The sequence below is a fragment of the Macrobrachium rosenbergii genome, chromosome 12 (genome assembly GCF_040412425.1).
Source record: "Macrobrachium rosenbergii isolate ZJJX-2024 chromosome 12, ASM4041242v1, whole genome shotgun sequence".
NCBI classification, from domain to species: Eukaryota; Metazoa; Arthropoda; class Malacostraca; order Decapoda; family Palaemonidae; genus Macrobrachium; species Macrobrachium rosenbergii.
Genome location: NC_089752.1, coordinates 13810868 through 13825742, shown reverse-complemented (window position 1 = coordinate 13825742; position 14875 = coordinate 13810868). Strand labels below are relative to the sequence as shown.

The window sequence follows — 14875 nt, the reverse complement described above, 5'->3', positions numbered from 1 at the left end:
ATATTACCAGTCTTTTCACTTCCCTTCAACAACCTTGACTTAAGTAAACATTATTAGCTAACAAAAATAAAACCACAGTATGTTAAAAGGGTTTACTAGTAAATCTTACTATCACAATCAAAACTGTCCATTTGGTACTTTTACAAATGGTAACAATAAGCAGAATATTTTCAGATTTTGAAGACAATATTTTCTTTATCTGTAATATCCATTTTGTGTGCATTCTATTCTTTACTCTGTTTTTATTTTGTTCTACAGTTCTTTGGACATTACAATGTTTTAGTGTGTTTTTTACAAGCTGTAACTATACAATAAAATATTATTTTACATATATATATATTTCCTGTTGTGGGGTTTAGTTTGTCTGAGATTGAAAAATAAACTGCAACATACTACTAAAATCTTGCAATACTGCACCAGATGTAACCCTATACGTCTATATTAGTAAGCACCGAGACACTGCTGGCCAAGGAAATATCTTATGAAACACAGCCTGGCAATGCAGTTTTCAGTCTGCTGGTATGTCAACTCCAGAAAAGCTTATTAAACATTAAAATCAATGAGCTTGAAAAATAAATAATTGTTTAAAATTTTCTAGTCAAAATTGGGGCACATCTTCAAGGTCGGAGCATTTTCGACATTGGAAAATACATTACTTGGATTGTCTTTTGTATATTTTTACAGAAAAACTACAATTAATTTATTAGCTGTAGTAAAAATATAATAAAACTAATTATCTGTATTAGAAATAGCTGCCCATAACAAAATTACCCAAAGTGTTATCTTGTATTCCAAAAAGATCCAAGCAGCAAAGGTAAATTATAAATAAAAGTTTACAGTATTAAAAAAACTGTAAACTGCATATTCCAGTGAACTCTACACTGGACTGGAATTGTGTGATCTACAAGTGAGCCAAAAATAAGGCTTTCATGCTCTATGTAAAAAATATACCAAATGAATAATAAATATCCAAGTTTCTTGATGAAAAAAAGATTTTGAAGGTACAAAATTTTCTTAATTAACAAATACACCAAATATCCCTATGAACATATACCCATGGTGCAAAATATACCATTTACAAATAAGTACTTAAGATACAAAACTCTACCCTTGAACAAAAATTTACCATTTATTCCCATGTACCCAATAGACCAAATGGGCCCAACAGAACCACTGTACCCAACTTGACAAATTGACCTAATAAACAAAATTGAAAAATTTATGAAAAGTACCCAATGTGCGAGTGTGCTGAAATACGTGCCCATTGGGCCAAACAATTTACAGTACATTCAATTACAAACACATACCACCAGGAAAGATGATAAAAATTGCTGGTTTCTGAGATATAACATGACTTACATTATCAATATACTTTCATGAAAAAAAATCAGACATACAGGAATGACAATATATTTTGACAGAATAAATAAATTTTCAAAAAATTACTTTGTATTCTGAAAATCACATAAGCAGTGATTTTAAATTCTTTAAATGCTGCATCTACCATCAATTCAAGCCATTAATCATGGCTTACATAATCAACTTACGAACAATATGGCTGGTCCCAAATCCTGACAAAAGTGGGTGGGCTAAGTTTGTCAGTAAGGGCATACAGAATGTGTTAGACAAAAACTCTCAAAACTGTAAAAACATAATCTAGATAAGATAAATAATCTGAACTACAAAGGTACTTACAAAAAAGGTTAATCCATGAAACTTAACTTCACTACAAGCTGTGTTTTCCCTCCTAACAACTTACTTAAATTTACCAACTGTTTACTCAATGGTGTCAGAGAAGCATAACTGTACAAGAAAAACTTGTACCTATGTATGGAAACATTTTGTTTTGGGAACATTTTGTTTTAGTACATTGAAAGAGCAGAATACCAAAGCATCCCAGCAGAAATGTCAAAAGAATTACAAAATCAAATCAGTAACATTATAAGCCTGATGATTCTTAAAGCATTATTTAACACCTATGGCCGTGAGTTCAAAGTTCCTACTGTAAATGCTATACGTATATTTTAACCAGAATTCACTAACTACAGATTTCAAAATCCTTAAAAGATGAAACTCACCAGCATCTGTGAATCTTGCTGTCCGCGCTGTAGTAAATGTAACACTACAGTATAAGGGGGAGGGCATCTTGGATCTGGATGGGTTGCTATACTCGCAAGAGTCCGATACATTTGCGCTCGTGTCTTTTCGCAAGAATATGCGACAGGCAAGCTTGCCCCACCAGATACAGTTTCTGCCAAACTCATAATATTTCTTTGCAATACCTGAGAAGTAAAAACATCTGACACATCAAGATGACTATAATCATATAATCATTAAAAATTAAAAAATATACCACAGCCATTCTTATATATCAAGTCATAGCATATTCAATCAAAAGATTTATCAAGAACTTGGGAGCACCACAATATTGCCAGACCCACCTGCTTAACTTTATGTAGCAAGGAATGAGATGCATAAATGAAAAGGGTCTCTGTTAAAGTTAAAGCTGCTTTTGTTACACGACCAAGGAGCTCTGACTGAAAGAATGGTCCACTTTGACTTGCTGCAGTGCTCTGATTTATTGCATAGCCTTTTTTCTTCTTTTTCTTTTGCACTGTTAATGACTGCAAGCCCTTGGTTGGCATTTTCTGAAAATTTGTCAATTGTTAATTTCCTTCCATAAAATACTTAGTAAACATGATCTTGAGTGCTGTGATGCCTCATTGTCTTTCAACATACATGCACAGATTCCCTGTCAAGCAAACACAACCTTAAAATCAACAAAAAAAAAATACTGCAATATTCTTTTAGTGACACACAACCAAATAAATGTGAGGGAGGAAATACACCCAGAAAGAAAAAGTAATGTACTAAATTATTTAGGAAAGAGCATAGTATTAAGAAAATTAACATACTTATTATACAATACACATCAAACAGCACTCACACTTGATGGAAAGAAGTAAAGGTAATAAAAAAATTAATTAATTTGTGTTGTGAGAAGTACCACAAAAATGGTAGAATACAGATTTATTTCTCTATATATTTTAAAGTTTATTCAAATAACTGATATGCATCTCACAAGAAGTATTTTCAATTTCTCCAAGTACTTTTGTAATTTTTTTACATACAATCCTTTATTCTACACAAGCTTCAACTACCAATAAAATATTGGTGTACACTGCTTACATCCTAGGTCTAGAGTCTCTACTGAAATGTGATTACAAATACAAGCAGCTTTGCATTTGTTAAAAGTTTCTGCTATAAATATTAATGAGTAGCTACTAGCATAGAAATTAATTAAAAGATTATTATACAGCATATGAAATACTTAGATATTTTATATATTTGTTACAAAAACACAGCCTTGTCATATATTAACCATCAAGGTGAGTACTTGGTATCATGAGACTGATGATAATGATCTACCTCATACCATTAGTATTAAAAAAATGTATTTTTATAGTATTTTACAACCATGGTTTTTAATACAAAGCATTTTAATCCCATTAAAAATCATACTGAACTCCCAACACCCATGTCCTTTTGTCAGTGATAGTTCTCTCAAGACACTTACAGAAACAGTGGCAAGCCTAGTCACAAACAACCTGTCAGTGTCAGTAGGCATCCATGTCTGCACAAGGCCTATCTAAAGATACCTACAATATACAGATTAATATAAATGAATGTAATATTAAATTTCTACTCCTAATGTATGGGTTTAAAAAATATATAGACCTCTAAAACCATGTATGCTATTTCTTACAGTAACAAGAAATTTTAACTTTGAAATTATCTGTGGAACTGGCAAATACTGCTTGAAAAAAATACGTTTTAAGTGCTGTCACCTAATATGAAAAACTTTAGATAACAGCCCATCAAAAGGGAGACCATATTTTTGAAGAAATTCCTGCCAACATCAACATGCTGAAATATCTGTCACCAAATTATAAACATCTTTAGGCACTTCCTAAAATATTTAAACCATACATGAAAAGAAAACATCAGCTTCCCAGGTAAGCAACATCACTGTGCTCCTAACAAAAAAGAATATGATTTTAAAATGAAATATATTTTTATATGAGCATATTCATTATAAAATAGCACACAAGTCCAAAATGGAAGACTTCATTATCGAAGTCTGTCAGAGTTGGGGAAGCTGGCAAGGGAGATTCCAAATGGAGCATTTCTGTGCTTAAAGGTTTGCAACAAAAAGGATCTCCAGACACTGGGGATACCCACTAACTTGGGGCATACAGCAGAGAATTTGGGTAAAAACAACTTCGGTGCCACATGATTGGCTAGTGAATTTGAGGAAGAGTGAGACAACTGCTGTTCCCTATACCCATGGCAAGAAGTGGCTAGTTATGATGATGGGCAGAAAAATTGTAAATTCACACCATTAACTGTGGGCTTGTTAGCAGTCATTTTTAGTTGGTAACAGGTTGTTGGGGTTTTGGGTTTTAAGCTCTGTAATAATGTAGGTCTAGTTTCAAGCCTGAAAACAAGGTTAACATGGTACTCGTCAGCTTTGCCTACTTGAAATCAACGAGAATATGATGGCACTTCAAGACTGGTGTATCTTCTAAACTATGATACCTCTAAACTAGAACTTTAACTTGTTAATCTTAAAGCCTCCCAGGACCTCCATAAAAGCCCCCTGACCAGGCCTCCTTATCCAACATCAACATGCCCTCAAGTCAGTTTTTTTTCTTATTGTCAATTTATCTAGCTGTATTAGTGACTCTCTGCTTTCTCCAAGTTACTCATTCCAGAAAATGGGATTCAATCAGGTTATCTTAAAACTTAAGAAACCAGATTTCACTCCTAAGTCTCAAACTGTCCCATCCCTTCCCTAGCTTCTTGAGCTAAGTGAGGAAGATTAATCATATGCTTATTCAACCCATGCATCTTCATCTTAAAAAGACTACTGACAAACTCAGATTATTTTTTCAACAAGCTGATTACAGATGCACGTCTCAAAAAATAAACCCTTTCCCTTAACCGCCCTCAAATTTTATCTGGGCCTGGGACCTTCATGGGATTACAAACTCTCAATAAATAAAATCATCCATGTGCATATGAGCTGAAAATGTGGAGCGGAATCCATATTGTTACCCTATTCATAGTGCACTCCACTTTGTATGATTTACCAATGATGTACCCATCTAACAAACTCTATTCCTGTGTTCCCTGTGCTGAACTCTTATTACAGGAAGGGGACAAGGTAATACACTCTTCAACCAAGGCTGTATCTTAATATTAATCACATGGTAGTACGCCACACCCTTTGAAAAGCAAAGAAGGTAGCTTAGTGGCCTTGAAAAAACAATGATTTCCACCAATAGTTGATTTTAAATTTTTCCCACTAACTGCAACAATGGAACACAAATACCTGATATGAAGAATTCTCTAACTCGACCAGCTCTTCAATGATAGCAAAATCAACTCATACCCTCAGGAAAAGCTGCTACATCCTCTGACTAGTCACCAATTATAATTCTTCTGCCTTCCCTGTTCCAATTTTTGTCTTTGGTTCCTTCCCTCTTCCTCAAAGTGTGCTGGTTCACTTGACCATTTCTTCCTCATCTGCTCTCAAGGAGGGTGGTGACTTCAACTTCCTTTGCAGCCTCTTTTAAGTTCTGCCTTCTACCCATTACATAACCAGGCCTAAAAAGATCATCACCAGCTCACTGTAGAGCCTGCTTAGTTTCTTTCCTACTCATTATTTTAGCTGCTCATCTGTAACAAAATACTAAGCCCTGGGAAGCATGTTATACTTCCTGCCCCAATAATGTTTGTTGTGATGGTAGTCACACCTTTGTCCTAGTCATAGTGTCAACTTCCATTTAATATCTTTTTCCTCACAGATGTTTCAGTTGCATCCTTGACAAAAGGGCTCAAATTACTGAAGCACTTATGTTCTTTGAAACTAAGGGGAGATCTTGATTATTTACACTTTCTGGTTTCAGGAATTACCATTGTCTTCACTGTGGTTAAGGATCTGAATTTTTCCAGTTTAATACCTACTTAATAATATTAGTAGTGCCCTTCCCTTCTTTAAAATTCTCCATTTCAGTCACAATTATTTTAATCATAACTGTCCTTTATGACCCTCTCTTTTATTATGATTAAGATGACCAACAGTTTTAGTCTGATCACTGTCCTAATCCCTTTCTCTGTTGAAGCTGGTTTCATTCATGTCAGGCTTCCCACATCCCTTATTTAGTATCTTTTGGTCATCTTGACCTTGACACTGACCATTACTTCCTTAGTTTTATTAATCCTAACCTTAATCATTATCATCATTTTTGTATATAATGGATTCTGGGCTCTGGGCTCCTGGGTTGCTTTGACCTTGGTAGGGGCTGTGATCCCTGACTCCACAGTCAAGTCATTCTTGACTATGGGATCTTTCCCTCTTGGATTACTGATCCTCTTCGTAGTGAGAGGCTCAAAATGTAGCCTCTATCTAGTCCTTCCGTATCTAGCCACCATTATGGGATAAGAAGACAAGATTCATGTACAAGCAGTCACTGGTTATTGGCGGGGCTCCATTCCTGACAGCGTGACGATAACCGAAAATCGCCGATAATAGCACTGATCCCTGGTTATTGGTGCTGATAGCCTGTTATCAGCACCGATAACCAGGGATCAGCGCCGCCGATAAGTAAGGATCAGTGCCGATAACTGGGGATCAGCGCCGATAACTGGAGATCAGTGCCGAAAACCCAGTTATCATCATCACTAGACAAGCGCTGTAAAATAGGATTGCCGATAACCGAGGCTGCCAAAAACCGGGGACTGCCTGTATTATACAGGCAGATCTACAGTATATCTATACTGACATATTAAAAAAGCTGACCATAGCACTGACTTACATTTTTCATGTGCCTGACTAAATGTAAAAATATAAATTTTATGAAAAACCTTATTCTCAAAAGGAATACAACAGATAACTAACCTTGTAATTGGTGTAGTCCAAATGAACAACCAACTGGGAAGGATGCAGTACAGGACACTGCAACCTACACCCTCCCTAATAGCATTCAACAAGTTATCCATTCTATAGACTCATCTTAAATTTGAATGCTGAAGTTTCAAGCCCAGTGCACAATTCTAATTTCTATACTAATGAACTATTTAAAGGCACATGTGAAATTACAGTTTGTACTTGTGCAGGAAAACATGCTAAAAATAAGATAAAAAATAACAAAATAAAAAATAAAAGCACAGCAAATATTATAAGACAGCCTTCACTTACATAAACACTGAAAAAGGAAGAAAAGCTAACATTGCCAATTTTCATTTTCTAGCAGAGATGGATATATAGGATATTTAGAAAAACATAAAACCATGAAGTAAAATGAGCCAATACAGACACCTTAACATTATTCAGCTGAGGACAGATACTCCATCTGTCACTCTGGCAAATAAACCTAACTTCCAAACTCCTACCTGCAGTGTAACCTGTTGATGTCTAGGCAGTATGTCTTTAATTATCAAATTAGCTAACACTTTAGGTGGTGCATGACGCCCACGAGAAACCTGCAAGACTGTGGTTAACACAGAATATGCCATGATTCTGGTCTGAACACCACTTGCACACCATCCTGATTCATCATCTTCAGCAAAAGACATCTTGATTACCGAAACAAGGAGTTCACCAATGACCCCATAGTAGATGTCAATACATTCTCCAATGCTGAAGGGGATAAAAAGCATTTTGGTACAACAAGTTACAATCTGACAATGGTTTTCTAATTTGCAGACTGATGTTGCCACAAGAATATGCAAGTGCTGAATCTGGCAAAAGAAAGATATGGTTATTTTTCAGAGACTACTGGCAAAAGAAAGATATGGTTATTTTTCAGCGACTTCATACAAAAAGATTTTTTTATTAATACAACTTAAATAGTTTTCCAAAATATCATATGCTTAAAAATGTACATAAAATACCAATTCTAATCACTACATTTATTTAATGTCTGTAACAAGCACCCTACAGTTCTTATGACTCTTAAATCATTATTCACATTTTATTTAATCAGGACTCCCATTACATAAATGCAATCCAAAGTTCTGTGAAAACTGGAAGCGAGGTGTTTCTTTTATGCTTTGCCCTTTTAATGGTATTATAATACCACAGCCATCTACAAATCAGAACCATCCCTCCCCGAAGTACCTCAGACATATATAAATCCCCTGTGACACTAACATTACATATACCTACTTAAATTATTTAAAAAAATCACAAAGTAAGAAATTTGTTTTGCCAAAAGCTCATTACTTATAATGCTATTTTCTAAAACAAAATGTGTCTTTTTCACACAAATCCATGAATCATATGCATTCCTCATATTGTGTCCAAAATGCTCCAGGCATCACCAATCTCTTTTCAATACACCCTTAGCTATGTATCAATCAATTAACTCACCCACCATGAAAACTGTGTGCAGCAGACAAATTGCAGGGTTGGTTGGAGGGCAAAAGTTATAAGGTTTGAGGATTTTATATATAAAAGTGTTATAAAAACATGTTTGTTCCATCATAAGCCCATTAATCACATACTGTACATGGCTGAACTGTTACTTTGGTAAGGGGACAAAATTCTAAATATCACAGGGTGTTTTTGCATCCATGCAGGAACCAAGGCAGTATTTGTAGGCTGTAAGTCATAATGTCTACAGTAGCTTAAAGATTTGTAAAGGTACCATAGAATGTACAACAAGATGCTAGTACTGTATCTGGCGAATTTTTCAGAATTCGAAAAGTTGACTGACCTGCTATTAACATTGAATGTGGTAGTCAACAATCACAGAGGACTACTTCTCTTGACAGTGCCATGAATGATCAATGGAGTTGAAAATGAGGAGTCTGCAATCTCTTCCCCCCAAGGGAAACAAGATCCATCAGGACCACCCAAATAAGTACGAATCCAAGTACTGTATACTTGTGTTGAAAACTAAAAGGTATAGAGTGCTCAAAACTCGTACCACACACTTACTTGTTCACTCTGCCATCCATTACACATGACTCAACCAAAGACACACAATTCAACCAAAAGGAGACTTATCATGTTCCTTTTCCTTCACCCCCAAGGAGAGTACATTATGACATGTTACAACCAACCATTTAGTCCTCTATGCAAAATCAAGGACAACAGCAACTGCCCCACCCCCAACCAATCTTTTAAGTAGTCAGCTCTTAAAAAAGGGGATGACAGTAAGTAAAGGAATAGCAAAAAGGTGATCGGAACTTGACTCATTTTCAACTGCTTGGTGTGACAAATGCTTAGTTGCACAACTGCAAGATCTCCATATTGCTAGATAACCTCTACATGCATAGACAAAAGGATGTCTTAAGTTCTTCAGGAAAGAAACAAGCGTGGTTGCTTCAGAAACACCTTCTTCAGTGGGAGACTTCCAGGGCTGACTGACAACATGGAAAGCTGGTAAGCAAACGATTCTTTCTGTAATTATAGGGAAGCTATTATAATAATCCTCAAGCACCTGGAGATACGCAGTTTCCCTGTATCAGACTGAAGCAGACAAAAATTTACATCAGCCATTCGTCAACTCACTGTCAGCAAAGTTAAGCTCAAATCCAGTAGTTTTTAAATATCTCAAATGATTTAACTTTAATTTACCACTAAATCATCTGATTTTATATACATTTATATTACTTCAATTTACAATATATAGTAATTATAACGGAAGAATTATGACAAGGGAGTCAAAAGGTACACATGGCAGTTGCCATATCTGCTTGTCTATATTTCTAATTTAGTGATAGGTATAAAATGCAAACCTGCAATCCCCAGAAAACAGGTTTTGACTTAGGAAAAACCTTTTTTTGGTAGTTGCTGTTGATCCCTCAAGGAGTTACCTTCCATGGGTCTATCAGAGCTCCATGGTGACCAAACTAATATCAAAGAATTCTCTTTAGTCGGTCTCTTGGCCAGGTATTGTGTCATAATGATAAACATAATAACACATGATGGGGTACAGGCAGTCCTCAGTTAAAAGCAGCCTCAGTTATTGGCGATCCGATTTTACGGCGGCTTGTCTAGCGACGACAATAAGCGGATTTTTGACACCGATTCCATTATTGGCGCCAATAACAGGATACCGGCGCCGATAACTGAGGATCGGCGCTATTATCACCGATTTTCGGTTGCTGGCGATTTTCGGTTATCAACACGCTGTCGGGAACGGAACCCAGCCGATAACCGGGGGCTGCCTGTACCCAGAGTATTTCCTTCGTCAAACCTGCTAGAAGAGGAAGTGATTATAGTGCATGCACAGCCCGCCATATTGTTGACAAACAGACTGGCAAGAGACCAAAGAAGCCAACTTTCTGTTGGTCAATGCAGGATGATCCCTTGCCCAAATCCCATGACCTTTTCGTCAGGTAGGAGGGTTTTGAGGACTCAACAGTGACTGCAAAAAATAGATTTTCCTATGTCAAACCTGTTTTTGATACTTATAATCACTTGTTTCATCCTCAAGAAGCTTTCATAAAAAATTGACAGGTGAAGAAATGGCTAATGCTCTCAAGTGTTAATCCCAATAACCCAAAGAAAAAACATCTCTGGTCCCAGGCCAAGCCACAAGTTTCAAGCCCCATTCTTTATTCCAAATACCTTTAGGTTTGGTAACAAAAGAACAAGAAACTAAACACAAACTGATGTTTTAGGATATAGTTCTACAATGACTTACCCCTAAACATGCTAGTTTAGTTTTACTTATTACTGTTGCCCTTCCCTCCCAATGGTGTGTACTCACCGTCAATAAGACCTGGTTTTCTGCTGTAGCACCTGGGGTTAGGACTAGCCATGCCACCTACTGATACACAATGTAGATTAAATTTGTTCGGGCTTGTGGCAATAATGTTTTTAAATACTGTCTCTCATGACCACCCTGTGCATTCAGAACTTCTTCAAAGAGACATTTCCAACAATTGTGATATGCTTACTTTCCTAATATCATGTGTGACCTAGGGAAGGAGTGTGGTTGCCTCTTTAATGGTGGCAGTACAGTCATTCTCAGCCCTTTAGGAAGAAGTGGTTTTGTTAGTGCCAGGGTGCAGGAAAATGTCGGACCCTTTGGGATGTGTGCCGTGACTTCTAGGTAAACTTAAATGTTGAACCGGGCATAATGTTGTCTGCAACTCTTGAGTTTCTTATCAGAATGGGAGGTTTCCTTCTTAAAGGATTTTCATTCTTGGCCAGGAATGATGGGCCAGGGGACAATAACTGATGGGCAGCTGTTTGCTTCATGTATTAACTGATGGGCAGCTGTTTGCTTCATGTATTGTCCCCATCTAAGAGAGCCCAGTTCACTAATATGAGCTCCTAATGCTAGAGCAATCAAGAAGATCGCCTTTTGTAGCAGCATGAGTTAGTTGTATTGTTGTTTGCTGAACTGAGGGGTTGACAGAAGTTTAAGCACCTTATTCAATGACCAAGTAATTGGAAGCCTTTTGGGAGCAGGTCTTTGTAGTACAGAAGACTGGAGAAGGGAAGTGACAATTTCTATACTAGAGTCAATACCCAATCCAAAAAGCAAGGGTTCCGTTAATGCTGCCCTGTATGCCATGATTGTTGTAACAGCAAGGCGTTTGTCTTCAAAAAGGTATATGAGAAAATTTAAAAGGGTTTCCACAGAGATCTCACTGGGCTCTCAGCATGGATATAATCTAACCATATCTTCCATATGGAATGGTATTGTCGGATAGATGATGTCCATAGTTTTTGCACTAGGTACCTAGCAATGTTGGGTGAAAAATTTTCACAGTAGACATTATTTTAAAAATCCACACGTGAGTCTTCTCGGCTCAGAAAGGAGGATGTGTCGTCGACTTTCCCTCCTACTGTCTGGGATAGAATAGCGGACGGTAGTGGAATTGATCTCTTCGCCCATCGTTGGAATAATAGGAACCAATGCCTATCTGGCCAATTTGAGAGCTATAGTAAGTTGTTCCTTTTGAAGGTTAGAAGCTTGCTAAAACCTTTAAAATCTGGGACAGTGGAGGAAAAAGGTATTGTCTTCCATTTGTTTACAGTCTTGTAACAAATGCATCTCTTGCTTGTTGCTTGACTGTCCAAGTTCAGAGACATATACTGAGTGTTTGTGATTCTTGTATGTGGCAAACTGGTCCACTTCCGGTTGTGGAAGCATGTTGGCTGTGTTTTGAAAAGTGGTTGTCCAACATCCACTCTGTTGAGGCTACCGTTTTTTCTTGATAGAGAGTCTGCTATTATATTGAGAATCCCTGTGAGGTGAACTGCAGACAAGTGCCACTTCCTTGCTTGCACCATCCGAAGGATGGCTAGCATTACCATACTGAGAAGAGGTGAATGTGATCCAAACCTCTTGATGCAGGACACTGCAGTCATGTTGTTTAGAACCAACAAAATGTGTGTCTCTTTTGGAGGTTTGAGTTTTCTGAGAGACAAAAAGAGCCATCAGCTCCAGGAAATTGATATGACAATTCCTCAGAGGAGCTGACCACCTCCCTGCCATTTGACGATCCCCCCAATGCCCTCCCCAACCTGTCAACAAAGCATCTGTATGTATTGTCACTTGTACAGACGGAGGAGTCAGGGTGACCTGATTTGCCATGACTTTGAACAGGTCCAAGGCATCCTTATCCTACCCAGAACCTTGAAAGGGAATTTTGATAGGGAAGTGCCAGTATGCATCTTTCAGATCTATAGAATCTGTCCAGGTCCCTTGTGGAATAATTGAACGTACTTGGGCAATGGTAGTCATCCAAAATTATTTTAAACATGAAGGGACAGAAAGCTGAGGGTACTTGGCAGGCAATTTGGGTCCTGTTCAAAATAGCAGTAGAGGTCCATTTTCCGTTGACCTCATAAGGGGTGTCTTCTACAGCTTTTAATGCTATAGACACAGGCAGGGAAAGTGAACTGCTTTTGTGGGTTTTCAATGTATTATAAAACCTTAGTACCAGCAGGGAAATGCACATTGAGGTTTTGCTCAAGGATTTTTCTTATACTGCAATCAGGGGTGAATACTGGAGTTCCTACTATCTTCTGATCTAAAGTTTAGTAGTCCAAGCTGGCCATTTTGTTGTTTCCAGTCGGAATTCTAACATAAGACAATGTTTGGGCAGAATTTGTATCCACTTTCACTTCTTGGTTACAGGCTGAAATATTCTTACACTTCTGGGTGTACAAGATGCATCTTTCAGATCTTTTGAATTATTTTATCATGACCCTTATATACTGATTAAAGGACATACTTGATGTTACTCATAACTTCCTTTGGAATTGATCAAATGGCAAACTGTGCTCCCATTTGGGGAGTTGACCTGACTGAGATCAACAACTTTGAAGTGAAACTGCCTGTTAACCAAGGGGCAGAAGTCCTGGAGTGAATTACTGTTTCCTCTGAGAATGGCAGTAATTTCAGTAGGAGTTAGGTGGATCCTAGTAATTTCCAGAGGGAAAGATCTCTTCAGCATCTGACAGAACCCCTTGGGGAATAGATTTCCTTCTGGAAAGTTTCTCCCATGTATAGCTGAAATTTGTCTCCCTAATCCTTCCATGTCCACTAATAGAGATGTCACCCCCAAGTAAAGATTCCTCCACTTCCTCAGCGGGGTTAACCTGGGAGGTACTGGGGACTTATGTTTCTGGTTTTGGCCCCTTTGATCTTGTGAAAAAAAGATTTAAATATCTGCTGCTGGAGTTCTGCGGAAAGATATAACTCCCCCTCCCTCACCACCTACCTGAACTTTAGGACCCATCAAGACAGCTTGAAAATGAGCGTTTGATCAAAAAGTTAAGTTAGGTATAGAAGTTTTCAGACCACTGAGCTGATTCCCTCCCTAGGGATCCCAGAAGGATTAAACTTATTTTATGTGGCTAAGAACCAACTGGTTACCTAGCAACGGACTCCTACAGCTTATTGTGAATACAAACCACATTAGAACCGAAATGAATTTTACATTGGGAAATAAAGCCCTCTAATTCTTCATTGGTCAGCCAGAGAATTTAACGTGACTCTAGAAAGTCACAGTGCTATCCAGGCAGCAAAAATTGACCTGTCAATGAGGAACTTTTTGTCCTTAAAACTTGCTGCCAGGAGCATATTACAAATTTTGCACATATCTGGTGACGAACCAAATTTTCCTTGTTGTTTTTTTGCAAAGACTACGCTCATGGTAGGTGGTATGGACCGTACTGACTGGTACAAAGCAAACTGAGCAATCTGCTGCGGAACCCTTAACCTGAGGGTCCCGTATAATGGTGGCCCTGTAGTGATATAAAACAAGTTAGTACTAATTGTCTATACAGTAAACCCCCAGTTTTCGCATTCTCAGAATTCGCTGAATCTGCATTCACATGGTTTCTCTTGGAAATATCTAGGGATCAAGAAGGAAAATTGCTACATTCATGATTTTTCACTGAGAAATATTCACTAATTACTGTATTTTCATATAATTTTCATGAATAAATGCACTTTTCTGATAAAACTTTTATTAAATAGTCAGGTATAAAGCATTTTTTTAGGGTTTTTCTTGGTTTAAGCTAACAAAATGGGCAGTTCTTGTGTTTTTAGAGGGTGTTAAGCATTCAAAATTTGACCACAATTCGCAGGGGGTGTGGGATGCATCCCCGCGAATCTGGGAGAGGAAATTCACTGTAGTCCTTATACAGATAGTACCAGTAGAATTAGATATTACAGGCTAGCCTTGATTACAGTGTGTGATCTGTAAGTTTTTTATTTACTAAATTTTTATGTGTTGAATATTTATATTAACTTAAACACACTAGGATTTAGGTTAACTCTGAAACCAGTATATAGCTGTATTACTATACAATATTATTCCTTTTGCAAGGACT

The 14875-nt window shown here is 37.3% G+C and overlaps 1 protein-coding gene across 1 annotated transcript in view; it reads right to left on the bottom strand.

Moving 5' to 3' along the window:
- LOC136844404 (proline-, glutamic acid- and leucine-rich protein 1-like) overlaps window positions 1–14875 on the bottom strand; it is a 62973-nt gene that overhangs the window by 15319 nt on the left and 32779 nt on the right. Inside the window, exons 9-11 of the mRNA XM_067113541.1 lie at window positions 7459–7705; window positions 2442–2648; window positions 2079–2282 (exon numbers count right to left, since the gene is read on the bottom strand). Coding sequence (XP_066969642.1) covers window positions 2079–2282; window positions 2442–2648; window positions 7459–7705 — 658 coding nt within the window. The remainder of the gene's footprint in view (window positions 1–2078; window positions 2283–2441; window positions 2649–7458; window positions 7706–14875) is intronic.